A 24,985-nucleotide genomic window follows, 5' to 3' on the forward strand; every position below is an offset into this window, starting at 1 on the left:
AGAAGAATTTAGATGCATAAAATTTTACTTTTAAGCTTTTGATTGCAAATTAGATCAGGTTCAGCTAGTGGCATCTCACTACTAAGCAAAAGACTCTTTCTTAAGGCTTAAACCTACAGGATGATCTGCTGTAAGTTAGCAAATATAATCACTACTACGAGTAACCAACGCTATCAGATGTCTATGAGATAACATACCTCTCAGACCAATTTCATTTCTGAGCCTCGTCTATAAGCTGTTTTTAGGATCGTTACGAATCGTCTTAAATTCCAACTACTGAGACCCAAATACTAGAGAAGGCTGAGTTTCCAAATGGCTAGCATAATAACAATAGCACCGTAGGCCACATAGGACCAGCGACCACATAGGACCCATTTTCTTCATTTAATTTAGATGTAATGTCACCGAAACTGCTCTTATTACCTTGCCTTAAGCCTTGAATTGGGTAGACGAGGCATTAACGTCAATGGCGAATACATTTGTCATCTTCGTTTCACCGACGAATTCGTCATCTTAATTTCGATTCGTTAGCCTAAATGAGCCCTCCCAACGAGTCGGTCTCAGTATGAGTTGGAATAAAATGAAAGTTATGTACAAGCAAGTCATACCGAGCGATGTACTCTTCTCGAATTTGTACAAGATTATGTCTACCTAGGCCATACCATCCAAATAGGCCGAAACAACTTCGAGAAGGAAACTGATAGGAGAATTCAGTTAGACTGGGTGCTTCGTCAAGTCTTCACTTCGGAGACTCCGCAATGTTTGTAAACAAAATTCTTTGAGCAATACGCCTACCTTTGTTGACATACGGGTGCCGAGACGTGGACACTGAAGAAGGGATTGTTTCATAAGGAGATGAAGGGATTAATTGATAGAACGGGCTATGCGTGGGGTCTATCTCAAAGATAAGATTAGAAGTGAGTCTATTCGCGAGAGAACGAAAGTATCCGACATATCATACAGGATTAGTAAGTTAAAGTGGCAGTGGGCTAGTAAGTTGTATCGCAGGACCGATTGTCGTTGGAGTAGACGTATTCTGGAGTGAAGACCGCGTGTCGGCAAACGCAGTGTGGATAGCCCACTGGACCGACGACCTGTGTAAGATTGCCCTTATAGGCTTGATGAGAACGAGAGGTCCATATAAGAGAAAGGCCGGAGATTAATCCTCTACATAACTTCTCTGCGGTTTGGTGGATATATTCCCAACTATAAATAACGATCGCTATCAGTTGTTTATGATAGAAACCGAAAAGGACAGACATTCGTACCGGAAACAAATATTTGTACAAATCTCGAGCAAGAATAGATCCCGCCATCACACGTTTTTAGGCACTTACACGCACTACTACCTACCGAAGGGATTGTCACTGCGATTGCAATTGTGAAAGGTCTTTAGCGTCTTTTTGTAATTATTGACTTTTATAAAAAATTTAATCAATTACTAGCCAAAAATAACATCTTATTTGCTTTTTAATTTATTACATTTTATTATTAAAGTCTGTTGACTTATCGTGTTACGTGTTATTATTATGTACAACGGTGTGTTCACCGTTGTACATAATAATCACACATTTCTTCACAGAAAAGTAATTACGTTAAAAATTATCTATACAAAAATTTTAATGTTTATTTATCACTATAAAGATTATCTTCATGATTAGAATACAATATCAAAGTGCTTAAACATTAAGATTATAGTACTGCTGACTTTTAACGTTTTTTAACAATAACTTAAAACAATTTTTGCAAAAAAAACAATGGAAAATTCGCTTTTGTTCGTTTTGATATCAACGCGTTAGTGTTTTAATAATTTGTGATACGATATCTCAATAAATTAATTAAGTATATATTAATTATAATCAAAATGTTTTTTTAGTGTGTATATGGGATGTTATTGCTTCTCCTTTAAAAAATAAGTTTAACATTGAACATGAAGATGGATTACCCGTTAAAGATTTTTCGAAAGTCGAAAATTTCCAACGAACTATCACGAAGAACTTAATGTTTGCACAAGATAGTCAGGCTTATTGGCTTTTTACGAGGTAAAATTTATACATTGATGAAACTTGTCTTATGAGGTCTTTTTTCTCGTGAATATAAATTTAGCAGTAAAGTAAATACGTAAAGTAATATTCATATATTCTATTAATTTATTTATTACAGAAAGAATCCATTAATTCCTCAAATTATTGAGAATGGGAACCCAATTTCCTTATGGACCTCCAATTATGATGGTAGCAAACCATTGAAAGTAATAGCCCACGGGTGGAATCGCGACGGAACATCTGCTGTAAATACAGAGGTCACGTCAGCATTTCTTGATAATGGAGATGTTAATGTAATTGTTGTTGACTGGAGAGAAAGTGCTAATGGTGATTACTTCAGTGCCTCATTACGAGTTCCTGCAGCAGGTCGGTTTCTTGGAAATTTCTTGAATTGGTTGATTAATACTGGAGGTGGCAGCTGGGATAATGTACACCTAATCGGTTATAGTTTAGGAGCACATTTAGTTGGAAACGCTGGACGGGAAGTGGGAAGTCGACCCATGAGAATTACTGGTTAGTATGACATAACTTTAGCGCTGTATCACACATTGACAAACATTAATTTTGTATTACTTTGTACGAACACAAAAATTAAATTTTTCTTACACTTGTTTCAGGTCTTGACCCTGCAGGTCCATTTTGGAGCAATCCATTTGCTTTAAATAAGAGTTCTGGTAGATACGTTGAAGTAATCCACACAAACATCTTGGGCAGGGGAATTACAGAACCAATAGGCCATGTTGATTTTTATCCCAATGGTGGTCAAACACAGCCAGGATGTGAAGACACAGATGACCCAAATCGGTGTTCTCATAGACGTTCTTATGAGTTGTTTGCTTCAAGTATTCGAACCAATCATTTAATAGGTAGAAAATGCACAGACTGGTGGCAAGCTTTCTTCAACATATGTTACGGTTCTACGTTAAACATGGGAAATGGAGTTTTGAGTAAAACAGGGTGAGTTCACATGTTATTTTAAAGTAAAATTAAACTCATTCATTCATGATTTCATCACAAAGTCAATAATTTAAGCAACCTTTAATATACATTTTTTTTTATATGTTGATCATGAAAGCTCTCTAACTAGCAAGCGATGATATATATGATAGATGGACCCGGAAGCACAAAATACAACAAATGATTACATAATTACAAACATTTTATGGGTGTGTGTGTTTAATAGATTGTAATATGTTTATTTAATGTTTTTTTTTTTTTTGTATAGAAACATGTACTTTTATCCATAATTAAAAAAAAAATTTTAGTATTCTGCACTCCTTCTCAATGTACACAGTTTTGCTGACTGTATTAATATATAAAAGAAGAAGAAGAAGAGATTAAAGAAATAACAATAGTTTAGTTTAATATCAAACTTAAATTTAAAATCGAATGCTTGAAATGGTTTTGTTTCTTTTGAGTATGTATTATTTAATTTCAATACAAGATTATTGGATATTTTTGTTGACGTAATTATATAAATACAGAATAAGAATATTAATATTAGGTTATATGGTGTAGAAATTGTTGTCGACCACAATGAATTTGTATTTTGTTTCAGAAATGGAATATACAGTCTAAGCACGGAAAGTAGCTGGCCGTTTTGAATGTAGTTCCACTAAAAATCGTCTGTAGTTTTATTATACCCTTATAGTTGCAAAATTTCAAAGATGTGTACCAGTTATTATATATTAACGAATGAAATAAGTTTTAATAGCAATATAATATCAAATATATTGATTAAAAAATTATGTATATAAAATTTATATTAAAGTTTGAATGTACAATAAAGTAATAAAAGCGGTTGTTTGAGTGAAAATATGTAAATATTATGTAATGTCGGTACATCTCATCTGACATTTATTTTTTTGAATCTGAACCTGGTATCACGCTCATGACTTCTTTTACCCACAGTCACGCGAACCTAACATACATATAAAGGCTATACTTATTCATGGGAAACAAACGTGTTGATACAAAATATCTAAATATATTTTGCACGAATACATATATGACGCTGTCACCACGCGTACATTATATCATCATCATAAATAAGGTTGTTACAATGTAGTTATCCGCAGGGATATTGAATGCTCGGCGAGTAATTGACCATCGCTTTCCGTATCGTCCAGGGGTCGCAAACAACAGGTTGGAAACAAAAAATAGTTTTTATTCAGTAATAATTGTGTTTGCTCGCAAACGAATAAAAACCGACTTCAATTACATCGACGAGTAATATAACGTAGATCGACGAAAAAAGAGTCAAGTAACTGCGCGTTATCAAAGATTACTCAAAAAGTAGTTATCAGATCTCAACAAAATTTATATGTGACCACATGACAAACATCAGCTTTCGATTAAATTAAAAATTATTAAAATCGGTACACCCAGTAAAAAGTTATTGCGGATTTTCAAGAGTTTCCCTCGATTTCTCTAGGATCCCATCATTAGATCTTGGTTTCCTTATCATGGTACTAAACTAGGAATATCTTCTTTCCAACAAAAAAAGAATTATCAAAATCGGTACACCCAGTAGAAAGTTATGCGGTATAATACAACGTAGGTCGACGAAAAAAGCGTCAAGTAAAAACGCATTATTAGATATAGCTCAAAAAGTAGTCGTTAGATCTCAAATAAATTTAAATGGGACCAATTGGCACACACCACCTTTCGATTAAAAGAAAATTTGTCGAAATCGCTCCACCCAGTCAAAAGTTCTGATGTAACATACATAAAAAAAAAAAATACAGTCGAATTGAGAACCTCCTCTTTTTTTGGAAATCGGTTAAAAATAAATAAATAAACATTTACACAATACACACACGGTCGTCTGTTCCTAAAGTAAGCAACTTAATGCTTGTGTTATAGGTAACAGCCGACTGGTATATAGCTACATATTTTTTTTTTTTCGATAAACATACTTATAAATAATACATATATAAATATATAAATAAATATTTATATTACACCCAGACTCGGGGTGGGAATCGAACCCACAACCCTCGGAGCAGAAAGCAGGGTCACTACAAACTGCGCCAACGGGCTAGTCAAAAAATAAAATGTAAATGCTTATGACAAATTAAATATCTATATTTATCCATCAAATTACGAATACTATTAGTGTTGCTGGTAGCAATTTCGTTATAAGAAAAAAATCATTGATTTTGATATAAATTTTTTTTGTAAAGATATAGAATTGAAAACACTAATCAAACAAATCATTTAAATAATTCAATTAATTAATCATTCAAATAATTCAATTAATCTATTATAATAGTTTTCACAATAAAATTTATTGGATACTTCTACTATATACCACAATAACAATATGTTTTATGTATTGAAAATTGTTCCTTATTCGATTTTCTGATCTTATATATAAAATTTTTGTGTCACAATACTAGTTACAATACTCCTCCGAAACGGCTGGATCGATTTTTATGAAATTTTGTGTGCGTATCGGGTAGGTCTGAGAATCGGCCAACATCTATTTTTCATACAGTTAAGTTTAAGTAACATATATGCTAAAACAACGTTCGCGGGGTAATCTAGTTATCTATAAAAAGATTTATAATTTATGTGGAGCAACTATAAGGTTTTTTCTAAAAAAGGGAGGTAAACATCTTAACCTTAGCCAGCTAGTATTATATAAAAATCTGGTGTTTGTGATCCCACCTTCTCTTCCTTCGAAATGACTTGACCGATTTTTTTAATTGATTTTGGGAGCCTATGTGTAAGTATGAGAATAGGTCTTAAAGTATATTTCATACCGCTCGGTAGACAGGTCATTGAGGTAGGAGATAGCAGAATGTATCCTGTTCAAAATCTGGATAAATAATACTGCTTTCAAGTTGTGTTCTTGGGCCAGATCCTGGGCATGGATGGCTAGGGGTAGGGTCGGCTACGCACTTGTGATGCTTCTGGTGTTACAAGCGTGTATAGGCTACGGTAACTGCTTACCATAACGTGGAGCGTAAGTTTGCTTGCCAACCAAGTTTTATAAAAAAATTAGGTGATTAGGATGTCCCTATTACGTCTCGTTTTATTTTAAACTTCATGCGTTTGACAGCTCGCAAGGCAGGACAACGTTTGACGGGTCAGCTAGTATTTTCATATGTAAATGTTAAATGAAAATAGATCTAGTCGAGCCTAGATGTTATTTATTTTTTGACACAAATAATTACTATTTATATTACTTATAATATGTTATAGCTCTCACCCTATTTCAGTTTTAACCGCATTGTCCAAAATATTGGAAAAACTCTTAATCTTTCGGCTAGTGAATTATCTTAGGAAGGTATTTTAACGCCATCTCAAATTTGATTGCAACCTAATAAATCTAGAGATACAGATACTGCGGTTAATAAATGCATATCTGTATTTCTCAATTTGGATAAGGCTTCCTATATAGTCTCCACTCATATACTACTGTAGAAAGAAGAAATAATTGGTATTAGATGTGATACATTGAAATTATTTAGTAGCTTTTTAAGTAACAGGAGCCTAAGGGTTTATTTTTATTTAAAAAATTAACATCCACGGGCTCAAAATACCCATGTCTTGTGTTATAAATGCATTATATATTAATACCACGGGCGCTTTATCATAAAAACTACAGATCGACAGTCCTGTGACTGCCTAGTAAAACTAGGACGTGGTCCGACGCTGACGGTTTTTTTGTTTCTTTTTGGAGCGTTTTGTTGAAGTCAAAGGGTTAAAATAGGTGATTTTTATATTTCTGAGTCTGTACTCGCATACGTAAATTAATTTGGATGTTTAAAAGATTAAGAAGTGTGCTAAATGTGAATCACCTAGAAACTTTTTATTTTGCAAAAATTGACTAAATCATATTTAAAAAGAAAAAAATCAAAAAAATATGAACCCAGAACTATTATACCCTAACTAGAGTGTTGAATTTTTTTTGATATGTGATATATCTTGTTTTTAGCTGTTGTTGCCTTATCATCTTTTGGATTAGCGATGATTCAGCCGTTGTGATACTTTAAAGATAAAATGATACATAAGTGGCCTCCAAATAGAACAAAATTATGACGAATAGGCTTTGAAATTGTACTTACATGTATGTTTTATATAAGTTATATATAAAGACATAACATAAGATGTATATAATAAGTGTTTTAGAAAGTTTCAGTTAATTTGAATATTTTTCTATTATACAACTGTATAGTATTTAATATATTATATTTATTTTGAAATTAAAATATGTTGAAACAGGTTAATTGACGACGAGTACTAAAAGGCGATGGTCTCCTTCTGCGAGACAGTAATATCCCAGAAGGAGAATGACGAGCGGATGAGAGAGGAGGTCGCCGTCGAGGCCTCCGTCCGCAGGCGACGCACGGGGCTGCGTAGAAGGCGCTACTTAATGCGCCTCCGGTAACGCCCCCGTGCCCGTGTCGGGCCGGGATTCCCATCCCGGTCCTGCCCGGTCCTGTTAGACACGGCGTCGTCGGGATTGTTCAGAGGTGAGCCGGACAGTCCACATTTAGGAGAAGTCTGGTCTTTTCGCCGAGGCCAGCCTGTCGCTGGAGGGATCCTGTTGCCTGCAGATCCGGGACCCTCCAATTGAAGCAGCTGAAGGTCTTTGAAGCTTTGGTCGGTATTGCACCCCCAAGTGCTGAAGCCGACATACGGTCTAGGAATGCCTACCCGGGCATCCTGAATATCACCCGTAAATGGGTTCCCCTGCGATACCATAAAAAAGAGGTTAACTGCTTTCAGAAATTTTAATATAATAATTTTCAAACTACTTTTAATATTCAAATTATATGGTTTTTACAATTTGTACTTATTATTATTCCCTTTTTTATACTTTTTACTTTTATTTATACGCAATTATACGTTTCATTTATGACATTTATTGCTGAAAATTAAATGGAAAAATTATGTATTCATAAAAGCGGTAGAAAATATATTTCGGTTGTTTTTTTTTTTTTTTTTTTTTTATATAACAATATATATCCACGGGCTCATAATGCCCGTGCTTTTATTATTCCAATATTAGTTTGTTAGTTTCTATAACTTGGTACTTACACATGCAACTTAGAGGACTAATTAAACTAGACTTAGTATCTCTAATCCTACGTGAGTCCACCGACCAAAAATTTAAAGTTATACTAAATTTACTTCTATATATATTAATTACTATATATTATATATTTTTTGTATTCCTACTGTCAGTTTTATTATCTAAGTTTATATTTACACTTATATACTAGTTACCGTATATGTACACTTATGTCCTAGTTACCTTATATATACACTTATGGCCTGCTGGCCTACTTACAATATACACTTAGCCTAGGTTACTGTTAGTAAGATATATTTTTTTTTTTTTTTTTTTTTTTTTCTTTTTTTTTTTTTTTTTTTTTTGTAGTCAATATTATATAATTTATCCTAATTAATTTGGTACACATGCAAAATTATTTTGCACACGTTTTGTAATATGTAATTAATACTATTTAATTTAACACTAACTTTATATGTTTATGTACACCCTATTTCTTTACTGAAACAAATTTCTTCACACGCCAAAAGTTTTCAACATATCGAGCACACTCTCAGTGACGGCTGCGTCTCTATGATGAATCGCCATCTTGAGACTGTGCTCGAGTATTTCCTTGTCCGTGGTCTCCACTGCCCTCGCCACAAAGCGACCAATTGCGTCGTCCCTGTCGTCGGTGTAATAGAAACAGGTGTTGGTGTGTCTAGTCACCGCGACTACAGCGTGCGAAACGCTGTCGTGGATCCTGAGCCTCCTCGTCTTCGTCTGGAGGACTATGACGTCCTCGTAGGTCTGGCCCTGCGCCTCGTGGATGGTTAAGACGCGCGATCCCTCCCCGGATCCGTATCCCTGGTCAGTCAGCAACCTCTTCTCCTCTTGCGTAAAGACCAGGTATAAGGTCCGGTCTCTTCCTGCAGGAATACGCGCGCCCGTGAGGCTCTCCACTCGCAAAGATCGGATCTTTGAGCTTGAGCTGTACACGTCCTTATAAACTTCGCTGATGGCAAGGGCGACGTCTTTGGGATTACGATGCGTGCATGACAACTCGCACGAGATGGTTGTTATCTGGGTTGGTCTGCAGTACCGCATTTCGAACAGGTTGTCCCTGTCGATGTACGGCAGCTGGTTTATGTCTCCGATGAGGACCACCTTCTGTGCTCCCGATAGTCGGGCGGCCATTACTATGGCTCCGAAGTGGTTCATGAGGGCCTCGTCCACCGTTAGGCGGTTGATTTTTGAGCCCTCTTTGAAACCATTAACTAGTACGGAGGCCATAGTGCGCACCTTTTGCTTGGCTTTGTTGCCGTAGCGGTGCGCCAGTTTTTCTTTCAAGTCTTTGGCCGCCTCGACTGTGGTCGTAATCACGACCTCCGTGTCCTCATCGAAGTCCCCGACTATGCGAGTTGTCTTGCCGCATCCCGGTACCCCGTTTATCCACTCCAGTGATGGTAGTTCCCAGGGCACGGTCAGTAAGCCGTCCCGGTCGCCTGAGATGGTTTTCGCCATCCGTAGCATCCGGTCTCCCAGCATTACCTTCGTGCATCTGGCCACTACCACCACTGGGTCCCCTTCAGGTGTTTCGAAGGTTTGTGGCTCCTCGTCATTCCCCTCCGACTCGACTGCGCTCACGAAGCCTGCAGTGCTGTTATACGCTGCCATATACCTACCCGACATCTTGCCCTTGAGTGTTTGTCGGGTTTCACTGTTGTATATGGCCGCTTCGGCTTCCTCGAGTTCCACCTCCAGTAATCTTTGGTGATCATACTGGTAGGCCTGCATGATATTTTTGCAGGTGGCAAGGCTTACCTCGCGGTTTGCCTTTATTATCGCCAGGAACTCGATTAGGGCGTTCTCCGCATGTTGTAGCGGTGTGGTCGCAGGTCGAAGTCTCGGCGGTGTTACATGTCCCATGTCGGCCTTAGTACGAGCGGCCGGTGACGCCTCCGGGTGCCTCGGACTACTGTCTCTGGTGAACCTGCTCAGCGCCGCCGATTGCCGCTCACCCTGTCCAGTCTTTTTGGGAGAGAGGTGATGCGGGAGCTTGCCTGGTTTTGGGGAGATGGTTGCGTGGATAAAGGTCGCCAGTGGCATCGAGCTCAGTTCAGGTGCAGCCTTTGCCTTAATTCGCTCTGCCTTCTGGGTCTCGATCCGTTGCTGTAGGCGCTCCGAGCCGCTGAGCGTGGACTCGTCGACAGCCGGAGATGCAGGAGGTGTCGGTGTTATGGATTTCGGTCTTAGATATCCGAGATCCTCCCCCCTGTCTTCGTAGACTATGACCTCACTGTACTTGGAGGCCATTAGGCAACCGTACCTATCAGATACGTCACCTCTATCATATCCGACCCTCATCGAATCCACGCTAATTCTTTTGGGGACTCCACCGGGGGTCTCGCTCAACCGGCGTAGCCACACACTAGACTGCGCGAAGGGAGACGTCTCTCCCCACTCGAACAACGCGATGCATTTGTTGTTCAAACGCACCAGACGGTAGGTCGAGTCGCCCTCCCGTTCTTGCGATAGCGCTGTGATTTTAGTGCGCTTTATACTTGTCTTTTGCGTGCTACCCTTTAACAGTAAAGCGAGCCCCGGCGAAATCGCCAGCCGATCGCGTCCTTCGGAACGACAGAAACTTATTCCCATCCTCTCTACTTCGCTGTCCATGAACAGAGCCACGCATCTGGTTTTAATTCCCACTTCTTCGCTTCCGTTCCCTTCGCTAAGCGAGGATTGTGTCATCCCGCTGTGGGTCGGTTGCGGAGGTGCGTTTTGGTCGGCTCTATTCCTGAACAGCTTCTGCAGCGAGGAGGGCATGGCCTTTGTTATTTGACCCAGAAGGGTGCGGCCAGGAGTCATCCGCGGACCCGTTGAGCTGTTACTCTGGGTGGCTTGTTGGACACAGTTTTGTTGTGTTTGTGGTTGTGCGTTGTGTGTTTGGGCGTGTGTTGCGTGTGTGTGTGTTGCGTGGACGACGGTGTTAGCGCTCTGCGTGGGTATTACAGCAGGTGGTGGAGCGGTCGTGCTGTTCCTTTTTGTGGCTATATTGACGGCCTTTCTCGCGAATGTGAGGAAGACAGTTCTGTTTGTTTCGCTCTCCAGGATGGTATGGAGCGAGGTCTGCTCAAGTTTGGTCTGGAGTTTGAGTTCCAGATCCAGCCTATCCTTACTGAATCTCGGACAGTCCAGTATAACATGCAGAACTGTCTCCTCACAATATTTCGGTTGTTGGGACAACCTTTGATCTATATCGTTAAAATAGAAATAGGTAAAACAATGTCACGTTATACCTTTTTACCCGAACGTCATATAAAATTTCTAATACAACTACAATATTTATGATGACAGTTCTATCTAATATCATTACAATATGTGGCCATATCAGAAATCATGTGATTGTTAACAGCATATCACTACCAATCACAACGCGTCAATGTTTGTCAAAATAGGTATATTATTTAAAACTAGATAACTATATTTTGTCACTAAAACATGACTTTTCTTAGCACAATGAAATACGAACATACTTTAATGACAATATAATTTAATGGAATTAATATGATAATTAAATAGTTGAAGTCAGTAAATACTGTTATATAGTTCTAAAGATTCTACATCTAATACGTGAAGTTATTGTTATATTCATATAATATATAAATAGTACATGGATAAGTGTGATGTAAGTAGATGAACAGTTAATATCTCAACAGCAAGTGTTATCTACTAATGGTAAGATAAACTACATTTTAGAGTATTTATTACGTTTATAAATATTGTTACGTATTTTGGTTTAAATCAGTGATCCAGTGATCCAGTGTTTTGAAGATATGCAATGGTTTACATTATTGGCTTCTGTTATGTCAGGTAGTAAAATACCTATTTTATATTATTTAATTATTAACTTATATAAAAATAAATGTTAAAAATTTTCAATTAATTAAAAATATTCTACGAATACAGTAGCTTTGTTTTGTTCTTTGTTTTCAATTTTTATATGAGTAAAAAAACGCAGTTTAGATAAATGTATTGTTAGTTTCTGACCTACGCGGTTATAAAATTTTGTTCTAGACTATGGTATTCGCACGTATAAAAAAAATCCACAAACGATTTTACAATTGTCAATAATAGACAATGAAATTTATAGTGGTTGACAGGTTTTTTTAAGATCAATTGCGGAGTTTATTACCAATTCTTTTCTGTAGAATCTAAATTTCGAGTCAGTAGTAACTTCACATTCATCTTATTTAAATATTCAAGGACTTGTCAACTTGAATAGAAAAAATATCTTTTTATTTTGACAAAATTTCATTTAATATTCATATTGTTATCAAAAAATGAAAGTGGAGTTTTTTCTTACCTAAATCATATCTTTTAGACACCATATTTAATTATTTTATTTCCTACATTACATGCAAAATATTGTTAACGATTACATTAATTGATTTATCGAACTTAATTTTTTTTCATACCGTGTGCTTCTGTCATTTGTTAACTTCAAAAGTTAAAGCAGCCATAGTTGTCATCCTTAGGAGTTCGTTTCTCATGCGTTAAATTTCACTTAAAATATTCAAATTTCAATTTCAAGCAAATCTTCAGAACTTAGTACTACTAGTACTTTAGTTATGCTTTATGCAGGTGATGCAGCTCTCTGCTGTCTAGATATATGTGTTTATCTTGATCTCCAATACGGATTGTGAAATTATTTGTCTTACATTTTAAGATATATATTTTTTTAATCTCGCGTCCATTGTTTGTAATATAACTCCTCCGATACGACTTGGCGGCTTTTCTTGTTTTTATTTTTTGTGTATATTGCGTAGGTCTGAGAATAGTCTAATGTACAAAAATCTCTTATCACAGTGTTTTTTACAGAACTCCTCCGAAGCAGTTTGATTGATTTTTATGAAATTTGTGTATATTTCTACACTTCAGAGTATTTATCCATGTCGCAAAATAGCGTCAGCTAGTATTATTTGTGTATATAAAATGTTTTGTAAATCTGTCACGAAATTTTTTTTACATCATAATTCTTAGAACTGTAACAGCCGGAATAAGGTTTTTAATAAGAAACATTTGAAAAGATGGTGTAAAGAAGGACAAGCAAGTTATTAACAATATTGTCTATATTACAGTTTGCATAGCCGATGACATTAAAGAGAAGTATAAAGGAGGAAAGTTTTTCTATTTCCCTGGTGATGGAGACAATAAGCTTCATCGAGTCGATATCCACGAACCAGTAAATTACAATGTCATCAAAGCCTATGCTCGTGATCCAAATAACAATGGTTACTTGTTGTATACAAGGTACAATTATATCAATTGCTTGACAAAAACTGTTACATACCGTGTATTTACTGTAAAGGTAGCTATGAATGAGCTATGAACCAATAGGTCGAATTGACTACGCTAGAAAGTCGTTTCACATAGGTTTAAGGTTTAACACTAATAATATAAACTAAAGAAGACTTCTAAAAAATCAGAAAATCTAAATTATTTTTTATACATTGATCATAACAACCTTCACTGTAATTCAAGGTAGATTCACGCCAACGAATAAGGAATGGTGACTCTAAAGTGGTGAAAATTATTATGTGAAATATTTTGTAGGTCTCATCCGAAAGTAGCAGTTCCTCTTATATACGATGATGTCAAAAGCGTTTTGAATTCTGATTTAGAAATGAATAAGACAACAGTGATTTTAGTTCATGGTTGGCTTGGTAACGGTGACAATCTAATGAATCGATTGCTAACAGAAGGTACGAATGAGCTTGAATATATATTTTTAAGTTACGGTTACTTTTAAATTTTAAACATATAAAATGACTATAAAAAAACCTGTTTTAGCTTTTCTAGAAAATGACGATGTGAATATAATAGTTTTTGACTGGAGCAGATTGGCCAATCAGAATTATTTAACAGCGAAACGCGCTGTTGTTACTCTAGGAAAGGCTCTTGGTTTGTTCATTAAATGGCTTACATCATTAGGGGTTCCTTATGATAACATACATATCGTAGGATTTAGTCTCGGAGGGCACATTGTCGGTAACGCCGGTCGCAACGCTGGTTCTTCAGTTAAAAGAATTACAGGTATTTTTCCAAACTATGTGTAATTTTAAAACGAGATGTATTTAAGTTGCTACTTTTTTTTAAATTTTGTAGCATTAGACCCAGCCAGCCCTTTATGGAATAATGATGAAAATTGCCTAAGAAAAACTGATGCGCAATACGTGGAAGTCATTCATACAAATACAAACATGTACGGTTATGAACAACCCTGTGGTCACGCTGATTTCTATCCCAACGGTGGTAGTCTTATGCCAGGCTGTTTGCTTAATATATGCTCGCACAGCAAAGCGTACCAATACATGGCTGATTCTGTCAAATATAATAATTTTCATGCTAATGAATGCAAAGATTTTAGTGACGTGAAAAGAAATACTTGCAGTGGCGATATATATCCAATGGGTAATAGCGATTTGAATAAGTCACGGTAATTTGCTTTTACCACTTTATTTAGTTTTCCTTATATTTCCTATTCATTTAAAAACCCGATATTCATTTAAAAAACGTTAATGACTATTATTTTATACTTTTATGACTGTGTATAATACGCCTTTAGCACTTTTTGACATAGTTGAGTAACAATTATTATGATTTTAGTGTCAGGCATACAACTACCTAAATTTTAATACTTATGTGACTAATAAAATCCTGAACAAATTTTTATATTTTCAGATGGGGTATTTTTCGAGTCAACAGGAAATAACTCTAGATACATTTGATTTTAAAGAAAATTGTGAATATGATACTATAATAAAGCAATTAAATTAAACTACTTGTTTGAAAATGTATTATAATTATACGAAAAATTTATTGGCTACGGCACCGACACGTCAGTCGGAGATGCAGGTTCGATCCCCGCTGGAACGGTCGATTTTGAAATGATATTAAAAAAAAATTACAATTTCCTAATGTGTGGGTAACACAAAAATAAAATCATACAAATTAAAAATAGCAGGGTGTCGTCTCCTGTTAAAGATTTTCATTGTAATATGAAACTTTGAATAGTTACGGGTTTCTGTAAGGAAGTCACCGAATATAAAATCATCATATCAAAAATTTCGATCTAACGGGTACATCGTTCCATAGCTTAATTGGCTAGAGCACCGACACGGTCAGTCAGAGATGCAGGTTCGATCCCCGCTGGAACGGTTGATTTTTGATATGACACTAAAAAAAATATTACGAAAAATTTCGTTCCTCGTAGAGTTTAGAATCAAGTAGACATGTTTAAATGATTTTATCCAAATTTACTAGTAGGTAGATCGGATACCAGATTAAAATGTCACTAGTAAACATAACATAACAATACACTTTATTTTACTCCAAAAAAGAAATAATACATATCAGATTGATTTTAACAGAGTATCATAAGGTACAAAGGGCCTTATCTTACCTTATCGCTGAAAAGCGATCTCTTCCAGGAAACCTAGGGGCAGAGGAGATAGTATTGTGCCGGTGTAGATGTACAAATTTTAATATACCGTTAAAAGTTCATTATTATGAATAATGAAAAACTAATTATATATATAATTTGATAAAATAAATAGTTGTAATTTTAACTTCCTTATTTATCATATTCCTTCAACATGATACATTGCAAATAACAAATGCAACAAAAAAACCATTGTTATTGTGTAATTTGATAAATTTTTTGTTGGGTTAGGTTATGTTAGATATTTTGGTTACTGCTCTGTCTCGGTGGAGGAGACCAGTCGAGCGACCCTTACGACGGGCACCACCACAAATCAACGGGTGTTTTGGGCCGCCGAAGGTGTTGAATGGTTAAAGTGAGGTAGAGCACAGGACAAAATATCTTGCTTGAAATATTGAGAAGTTCGTCTTAGGAAATACCCTAATCATACAGAAGATCACACTAAAACAGCACTGCTCTCAGGCAGTGTTTTGTTTTGGTGGTGAGTAAGGTGGCCAGAGCCTCTGGAAAGGATCAGGGTTATGCTCAGCAACGTGCTTGGGATGCTTCTGGTTTTGCAAAATAATTAATGAAAGAGGCGGCTAAGGTAAAACACAGTTCCACTACCACATTGGAACTTAAGAAGTCGATCGATGGTGGAAGAACCATCCAACTGCTGGCTTTAAAATACACATGTCGAAGACGGGAAATTAACGGACGGGAAAGAATTGGCATAACGATTGAATTGGGAAATGCTGTCAGTATAATATTATAAATTTTCAAAATTTCCATAGCTATATCGAAATAAATCTTTTCAGCTTCTATTTTGTTTTCAGGAGTGGCATTTACGGCATAATCACGGAAGATAGCTGGCCTTATTGAATGAAGTTATAATATCTAATACAACGTATTTATAGTTAAAACAATTCGAAGAAACCTAACCAAGCAAGAAAGTAAAAAGTAAATATAAATAAATGATTCTTTTAAGTCTTGTTGCAGTTGTTTTTGTTGTTATACCAGTAGTGGGCGAATGACATATCAAATGGTAAGCGGTTACCTTAGTGTATGGACGCCTGCAACCCCAGAAGCATCGCAAGGGTATTGCCGATGTGTTGATTACAATCTCTAAATTCCACGCATTGGGTGATTAATAATTGAATGAGAATAACAATATTAGAAATTTATGAATGAAAGATAATAATCAGCGATGATTAATTATTATTAATCAATGGATAAGAATTTGGGGTTTATCCACTTTGTGTTCCAAAAAACTTGTTATTGTCTGGACGAGGATTGTGGAAAACTGGGTAGTTTGGGGTGAGCTTGGGGAGGCCCATCTCCATCAGTAGACTACGATAGACTGAAGTGTGATCCAAAAATCCTAACCGGCGCCTAACTTTCAAACCAAACTAACTTTCATTCAACATTGCTTTGCAAAATAACAAGTACATTTTGCGAAAATAACTAATAATTCTTGAGATCATGTATTTGTTTAGGTACAGGAAACAATAGTTAAAAAGCTAGTGTTTTTGAGAAAAAAGTTTGTGTGCAATTCACACACAGCAGAAGTGAAACTTCTGAAAAGTTGTAGGAAGGTATGTTGCGATTTGTTCTATCGAAGATGATCTAAGTCTCGTGAAAAAGGTTGTAAGCGCTATACAAAACTCGTCGCTTATGCGTTTTGAACTGTAATATGTTCTATAATATTCTCTCATGTACATTTATGTGTTTGTTTTTTTATCTTGACGCATTTTCGTTTCTTCGCATTTCAAATTAACAACGATTATAAAGAAGTTTCACATCGAAATGTTTCTAAATAAATTTGTGCTTTAAATAAACAAATGCAGCTTGATAATCTTATCTTTAAAAAAAAATGATCGAAATTCCCACTTTTGAAGTTTTTATTCATACGATTATCATTTTTGCTTGATGAATAACCAAATACTTGATCTACAGTCTTCTCTACGTATTAATTAAAAAATAGTTTAGATAATTAAAAAACCTCCTTTTCAATACAAATATCGGAGCCGATTGCTAAACTGTTAACCCGGTAAATACTTGATAATTAGCGAGTAGTGATTGGTCGATTTGAATTTCACAACACTTAAAAGTAAATTTATTTTTATTAGGTTAGTTTGAAAGTTAATAAACTTCACTTTAAATTTTGTTTGAAAGATGTTAAATTAGTGTTGTTCGTTTCTAATCAGCCCAAAATATGAATCCATATCGAATATAATAACGAAAAAACGAGTGTGCTTTAGACCACACTAATGAAGTAAAACTTATGAACAATAGGCCTGCACTGTGTCTTAGGTATACAAAACGAAACTGGCTATAAGCGAAAGAGAGATAGAAAATGTATGCTCGCACCTCTCTTCCTCTTGCTTCGTTTATCTCGCTCGACCACACTTTTCGTAACGACCTCGTTACGCATTCACCAGCTTACTACCCAAGTCAAGCGTGCGTAAAGAACTTTTACTACAAAACATTTCAGTCAACATCAAACTCGGTGAACTAAAATTAAAGAAAATACTGCATTATTTTCTCTGTACCTATAAAAGTTTTAGTCAGACTATTATTTGTGTTTTAATGTTCTTTATTGTTAAGTTATCGTCAAGTCATTTTAGTTTATATAATAAGTAAAACAATTATTAGGGTAAAATGAAATAATTTTAATACAAAACAATTTTAATACAATACTTTTGATAATTCAACACTCTACGTCGGACAAGGTAATAAATACACTGTACGCCGTAACTATTTATGTATGTACCTAAAATAATCGCTATAAATCGTAGCTGTATCTATGTAATGTCAAGAAGGTTTCGTATTGAATAAACATAAAGTGTGAGTCCTCGTTTATAATATCACAGCGTTTTTTTCCATCTTTCCGTAACTTTTTTTTTAATAAGGCCATCTATCGCGAGTTGTTAGTGCATAAATCCCGGATCTGTAAAATATATTACGTCACTTTTAATTTTATATTAACAAATAACTAGTCTCGTATAATTGTGGGCATTTACTAAAATATTTTTTAAATCATTATATTAAATTTTAATTACGTTACGTACCCCCGCTTGCCTAAATTGTTGTTACCGAGGGGAAAAGTAACGCCAGCGCACTGATTTCTAATGGCTTGTTGGACACCTGTACAACGTCTTCCTACTAAGTGATTCGATGTGATAGATGAAGCGAAAAGGAGAGGTGCACGTCCATGAGAGCAAATGGCTGTCCAACAGCCGGGTTGGATTTGGCCACCATTAGGATAGAAGTCAACATGAGAGATAGCATCATTAATGCCATAATCGCCACCATTAGTGTGAATAGACTCAACGTAAACAGCACAGTTGCGATTTAGAGCATTGGTGTTGTCACGCCACCGAGGTCCAGCTGGATCTAACCCTAGAATTGTATACAATGTGGTTATTACCATGATATTTGATGACAAACAATAACATAAAATATTTAACGCTTTTGTATAATCAACTTGTTGAAAAGGAAACAACTAGTCATTTATACACACAGCATGCCAGCCTTAGTTGGTAAGTCCTAAAGAATATTTGTGCAGAAGTTTTTTACGCTATAGATATATTCAGATGTAGTCAGCGTCTGAAATTTTGTCATCAAAAAAAGGCCAAACGTTAAGTATACTAACCGGTCAGACGAGCTGGATGGCTAACGCGACCTGCATTGCCCATAACATGAGCACCTAAACTGTGACCAATTAGGTGGACGTTATTCCAGCTACCGCCTGCGGTATTAAAAAGAAAATTGAGGAAGTTTCCTAGTGCCCGACCAACACCAGGTACAGCTCGAACAGCGGGAAGGTACGTGGGATTAGAAGCATCGTCTCTCCAGTCAAGAACGATAACATTAACATTTGCCTGGTTAAGAAAAGCGTCTTTTATTTGATTGATCCAGTCTGCGTTTCCATTCGTGATCCAACCATGCGTTATCACTTTAGTAGGACGGTTTCCATTGTAGTTGGAATTGCGGATTGAGTTTGCGTTTCCGTTAACTAAAACTTGTCGATTGTCTCGATTGTGCCTACGAACCAGAAGTTTTATTAAAATATTTTATATTAAAATGTTGATGTATTATCGATATATTTGTAAACCTATTACATTATTTACCTTGTAAATAACCAGTACTCATTGCGATTACCACCTCTGGTTTCATAGCTATTATTCACTTCAGCTTCTAGATCTATAAGGAGTGGATTACCTTCCTTATCATGCATCCAAATGTAGCGACTTTCACCTTCAACATAATCTCTGTTATCTCCTGGTATAAAAGGAATTGCACTAACAGCACACACTAGAATCAAATACACAATTACAAAATATAAGTATGTTACATAAAATTAAAATACATATTATTTTAGTTCACTTTCAGTCAGTTCAGCCTATCGCAGTCCACTGCTGCACATAGGCCTCCACAAGGTCGCGCCAAAAATGGCGTGAACTTATGTGTTTTGCCCATAGTCACCACGCTGGGCAGGCGGGTTGGTGACCACAGGGCTGGCTTTGTCGCACCGAAGACGCTGCTGCCCATCTTCGGCCTTTGTATTTCAAAGCCAGCAGTTGGATGGTTATCCCGCCATTGGTCGGCTTTTTTAAGTTTCAAGGTGGTCGTGGAACTGTGTTATCCCTTAGTCGCCTCTTACGACATTCACGGGAAGAGAAGGGGTGGCTATATTCTTCTTTGGTGCCGTAGCCACACAGTAGTTAGTTCACTTTAGAAGTTTAGGATAAACGACATAAATTCAAAACGGTTCTAAAGATGCTTACGAAACTGACCAATTAACATTAAATTATGATGTTGCTAACTTTATATTAATAGTAATATAAGTATAGTATTTTAAGGCAAAGTATAGTAAGTCCCTTTATAAGTCTATCTTATTTTACTTAGGTGTACTTTAGACTCAATTGAAAAAGTTAAGGACAGAAAATATCGAATTTCTAAGTCAATTCTTTTCTACTATCAAGAAGGTCCGCCTTCTTCTTTCTTCGATTCCATATTTATATGTATTTTAGAGTAAGTAAACAAAATGATAGAGATAAATCCAGATTTTTACTTACATGCAAATGTGGTAAATATAACCACTGCAAGCTTCATGGCTTAGACTCCACTCACCGCTATACTTTTTGTCGTATTTATTTTACCTTTTATCTTGTGCAATTCTTTTATCAAATCAAATCAAACCCTTATCATTGGAATTAAATTGATGTTTCCTTATTAATAAAATTATCGCTAATGTATTTGCTTAGTTTATAAATAAATAAAAACATAATTTTCTAGATAGCTGTTAGGATATTGCACGAATTCATATGTGAATAAAGGTAAAAACAAATGCTTACGCTTTTTTATTAAGTTATGATATACCTAAAGCTACAAAATATTATTTAGCCTACTTATTTTTATAAGCAAGTCACCGAAACTTTGTGTAAACAATACGTATCTGTAACGGACTGTACAGGAAACAGTCAAGCGGCTTCCTGTACGACTTCGCAGGAATAACTCTGGCTACTAGGTTATGTCTGTGCCAATACTCATCATCAACAAGAAACTAGACGTCTGATGGATTCTCCAGTCTACTGATATGCTCGACATATGTTCCTGAGTTCCATCTTTCATAATATGTTTTCGGTATTAATTGTTTGTCTTAATCACTTCATTCATAATTGCACAGACAAAAACTTTAGTCTCTCCAAAGAGATTCCCGTGTGTTAGGATACAGAACTAGACTTATTATTATAATTATAAGTACAATGTTTGTGCTATTTAAATTTTTTCACATAAGCTACGCTACGCTTCCGCCTATAACTATAAATGCCACAGCTGGGCATAGGTTTCTTTCCCCATATAGGAGAAGGATCAGAGCTTAATCCATCACGCCGCTCCAATGTGGGTTGGCGGATATATTTCCTACTATGAGTAACGATCGCTATTAGGTGCACATGGTAACATCCGTACTTACCGAGGCACGGTGGGAATACTAACAAGAACTAAGTAAATACCCAGCCATCCGTATGGTCAATACAAATGATTGTCATGTGCGGGGATCGAACCCACAACCGCCAGCGCTACAGCCACAAACAAGTGCTGTGACCGTTGCGCCAACGCGTCAAATAAGCATTAATAAATAGCAATTTTGTTAATGTAATTAAAAGCAATTTTTTTTTAAATATAATCTATGACCTCCCTCTAAACTATAATTCCAATTTCTAAGATGTAAGTAAAGAAGAAGAGACTTTTATTATATCTCAAAGACGTACTTGCAGACGACTGACTTATTCGTATGATCGTATTTCTCCAAGTCAGTTACACTATTACTCGAAATAAAAATAAAATCTACATTTTAAAATATTTGATTCTCAAAGAAAGTCCAAATCACGTTTTATCTAAAAAAAATCGTATTTTCTCTTCATTGAAACATTTAATCGTAAAAAAGCGGTAAGTTGAGTCACTGTATCCCGACTAGAAAAAAGGTCAGGCTCAACCAGATCATGTATCTGGACCGGATCAGGATACAATGAGGCATGCCGGATTCGGCAAGCTCTATCAGGACCAGGTCTGGTCCAGACAAGGATAGCCTGATGTAAAATATAATCAAGTAGGGTAAGGCATTCTGGATCAGGACCCGGTCCGGTCCAGATCAGGATAGCCTGATGTAAAATATAATCAAGTATGGTAAGGCATACTGGATCAGGACCCGGTCCGGTCCAGATCAGGATAGCCTGATGTAAAATATAATCAAGTATGGTAAGGCATAATGGATCAGGACCCGGTCCGGTCCAGATCAGGATAGCCTGAAAGAAATTACGCGAACTGAGCCTGAATCGCGCTATTAAAGTTTTTAAGCGCACTTAGTATATATACAGTTATTAGGACAGTTTAGCAAGGAGTCCATTTCTACACAGTGGAGCAGTCGTAAGTAATAGGAAATAGTTAATTAGTAGTTAAATATTAGAAGTTAAGAAATAAAATTTAATTAATAATAATTAATTAATAACATAAAAATAAATAAAAATAATTAATATCTAAAGTAAAAACATAAATAAATAATACATTGGAAAAAATAAACGGAAATAAATATCATAATAATTATGTTAAGTAACATTTATAATATCGTCATTTTTTTTTTGTTAAACAATTTTTTTAAGAATATACATTCGTGTTTTTTAAAAGGACCGGACCGAACCGGCTGATCAGGATGAGATGAGATTTCCTGATCTGGACCTGATCAGGATGAGATAAGATTTCCTGATCGGGTCCAGACCAATCATCTGCGTTACATGCCTTATCTAATCCTGATCAGGCATGCCTGGTCCGGTCCTTCTCAGGAAGTCGAAAAAATTTCTACTCGGGATGTTCTTAATAAGTTGATAATGATAATCATGAGATTAGCAAACAACTAACAGGTGTATACCTATTTAAGAATTTATAATCTTTATTAATATTTGTTGCTATACCGGCAACAGAAACACATAATTTGTGAAAATTTCAACTGTCTAGTTATCGCAGTTCTTGAGATACAGGCTGGTGACAGACAGACGGACAGATGGACAGACGAACGACGGACAGCGAAGTCCTCGTAATAGTGGTCCGTTTTTACCCTTGGGATACGGAACCCTAAAAATGAGTGCAAAAGTGGAAGTGGAAGTGGAAATGATTGCGCTCTCCCGAATACGTCATCGATTTTTGTGGTCTTCGTCTGTGTCGATGTTAGCATATTATTTATATTGCAAAATGTTACTAATAGATCTAAATTCTTAAAAGATAAGGTATAGAAGTGTCATTTTAATGGTTCATTTAAAATAAAGGCAATTGTAATAAATAGGAGTAAAATTACTACACGTTGAGTAGATGAATAATAAATAATTTTTGATAACCTGAGTAAGTATTAATATCGAAATCAAAATCAAATCAAAAATCTCTATATTTAAGTTGGCTTCAAAGAACTAAGCTTTAAGTCGTCATTTTTCAAATTATAGTTATGATTAATCATGTCGCTGCAGAGAAGAATCGGCAAGAAACTTGACTTTTTTACTCTTTCGAGAAATATCTATGAATATATTATATATAGGTTAAATAATATTTTGTATTATTATTCCAGCTAGGTTCAGAGTCTGTCATCAATTATATTCATCCTAAATTTACACATTTGATGTATTTATTTTGTCACAGTAAGAATTTATCGACAATACTAAATATTTCTGGACACACTTTTCTCACTTGTTTTGAATTTTTTTTGAGGGTCTAGTAATTTCTTCTGGTGTTTTAAAACTGCAATCATCTGACTTTAATTTACGTAGACTTTCATCTGGATTATCTCGGCTCTACTTGCTATACACTAGTTCTTATGGAATCAGGATTAATTACATTTAAGAAGTTTTACCTTTTTATAGTAGTAGTGCTAGACAAGTACAATACGCTCAGTCTTAGTATTTTAACATTTCAATACAAAAGCTGTGTGGCCACGGTAATAAAGAATATAGCCACTCCCTCTCTTCCAGTGGGTGTCGTATGAGGCGACTAAGTTCCACTACCACTACCAGTGTTTGATTGCAAATGCAAAAAAACCGACTTCAATTACATCGACATGCAACGCAAGTAAACGAAACAATAGTCAAGTAAATACGCGTTATAAAAGATTATTCAAAAAGTAGTTATCAGATCTCGATAAAATTTAAATTGGATAAGACAAGTATTAGCTTTTGATTAAAATAAGAAATATCAAAATCGATTTACCGAGTAAAAAGTTATGCGGTATATTATAACGTAGTGATTGCAGTCACATTTTTTTGGAAGTCGGTTAAAAAGGTAGCACATATGACTGCGTATTAATAGAAAATTATATATCTTTTACTTATATGTTACATTATTTATCACTCATTTTGTTATTATCGCATATATATAGATAAATAATCGAGAGCCGACATTACTGAATAATACAATGAAGTTGCTTTATTTCAAAAAATAATTATTAAATTACAATTCTTATTACATTTTATGACTAGCAATTCCCGTGCGAATAATTCGCTAAATAAGTAAAAAAAATACCGAACGTTGTTGACGCTGTTTCAAAAATAAAGACGTCATAATTATATATAATCATTACAGCCTATACAGTCCACTGCTGGACATAGGCCTCCACAAATTTACGCCAAAAACAACGTGAACTCATGTGTTTTGCCCATAGTCACCACGCTGGGCAGGCGGGTTGGAGACCGCAGTACTGGCTTTGTCGCACCGAAGACGCTGCTGCCCGTCTTCGGCCTGTGTATTTCAAAGCCAGCAGTTGGATGGTTATCCCGCCATCGGTCGGCTTCTTAAGTTCCAAGGTGGTTGTGGAACCTTGTTATCCCTTAGTCGCCTCTTACGACACCCACGGGAAGAGAGGGGGTGGCTAAATTCTATTAGGTGGCTATTATTATATATAATTTT

General features: G+C 35.8%; 3 protein-coding genes and 1 long non-coding RNA gene across 4 annotated transcripts; 3 read left to right on the forward strand and 1 right to left on the reverse strand.

The window, feature by feature from the left end:
• Positions 1-883: 883 nt before the first annotated feature.
• LOC123658878 (pancreatic lipase-related protein 2-like) lies at positions 884-3,688 on the forward strand. Its single transcript, XM_045594195.1, has 5 exons — positions 884-992; positions 1,877-2,042; positions 2,164-2,558; positions 2,663-3,002; positions 3,604-3,688. Exons 1-5 carry the CDS (start codon positions 884-886, stop codon positions 3,647-3,649), a joined length of 1,056 nt encoding a protein of 351 aa, XP_045450151.1. The 3' UTR covers positions 3,650-3,688.
• An 8,178-nt stretch (positions 3,689-11,866) lies between these two features.
• LOC123655965 (pancreatic triacylglycerol lipase-like) lies at positions 11,867-14,896 on the forward strand. The gene is made up of 6 exons (XM_045591704.1): positions 11,867-11,925; positions 13,194-13,365; positions 13,669-13,817; positions 13,906-14,148; positions 14,221-14,551; positions 14,797-14,896. Exons 1-6 carry the CDS (start codon positions 11,889-11,891, stop codon positions 14,825-14,827), a joined length of 963 nt encoding a protein of 320 aa, XP_045447660.1. The 5' UTR covers positions 11,867-11,888; the 3' UTR covers positions 14,828-14,896.
• A 1,263-nt stretch (positions 14,897-16,159) lies between these two features.
• LOC123655977 lies at positions 16,160-16,527 on the forward strand. The gene is made up of 2 exons (XR_006743484.1): positions 16,160-16,292; positions 16,372-16,527. It is a non-coding gene; the product is annotated as an uncharacterized LOC123655977 (long non-coding RNA).
• Positions 16,528-18,593: 2,066 nt separating this feature from the next.
• Positions 18,594-19,790, reverse strand: LOC123658964 (pancreatic triacylglycerol lipase-like). The gene is made up of 3 exons (XM_045594280.1): positions 19,669-19,790; positions 19,191-19,582; positions 18,594-18,937 (listed from the first exon to the last, which is right to left on the reverse strand). Exons 1-3 carry the CDS (start codon positions 19,773-19,775, stop codon positions 18,594-18,596), a joined length of 843 nt encoding a protein of 280 aa, XP_045450236.1. The 5' UTR covers positions 19,776-19,790.
• Between the last annotated feature and the right edge of the window lie 5,195 nt (positions 19,791-24,985).

Source organism: Melitaea cinxia, chromosome 1, assembly GCF_905220565.1.
Source record: "Melitaea cinxia chromosome 1, ilMelCinx1.1, whole genome shotgun sequence".
Taxonomy (NCBI): domain Eukaryota; kingdom Metazoa; phylum Arthropoda; class Insecta; order Lepidoptera; family Nymphalidae; genus Melitaea; species Melitaea cinxia.

Coding starts and splice junctions, on each gene's coding strand:
- LOC123658878 (XM_045594195.1), top strand. CDS start 884: ATGCGTGGGGTCTATCTCAAAGATAAGATTAGAAGTGAGTCTATTCGC. Junction 2,559..2,662: donor TCGACCCATGAGAATTACTG/GTTAGTATGACA, acceptor CACTTGTTTCAG/GTCTTGACCCTGCAGGTCCA. Junction 3,003..3,603: donor GGAGTTTTGAGTAAAACAGG/GTGAGTTCACAT, acceptor ATTTTGTTTCAG/AAATGGAATATACAGTCTAA.
- LOC123655965 (XM_045591704.1), top strand. CDS start 11,889: ATGCAATGGTTTACATTATTGGCTTCTGTTATGTCAG. Junction 13,366..13,668: donor GGTTACTTGTTGTATACAAG/GTACAATTATAT, acceptor AATATTTTGTAG/GTCTCATCCGAAAGTAGCAG. Junction 13,818..13,905: donor GAATCGATTGCTAACAGAAG/GTACGAATGAGC, acceptor AACCTGTTTTAG/CTTTTCTAGAAAATGACGAT.
- LOC123658964 (XM_045594280.1), bottom strand. CDS start 19,775: ATGCATGATAAGGAAGGTAATCCACTCCTTATAGATCTAGAAGCTGAA. Junction 19,583..19,668: donor GAGTACTGGTTATTTACAAG/GTAAATAATGTA, acceptor TCTGGTTCGTAG/GCACAATCGAGACAATCGAC. Junction 18,938..19,190: donor CCATCCAGCTCGTCTGACCG/GTTAGTATACTT, acceptor ATACAATTCTAG/GGTTAGATCCAGCTGGACCT.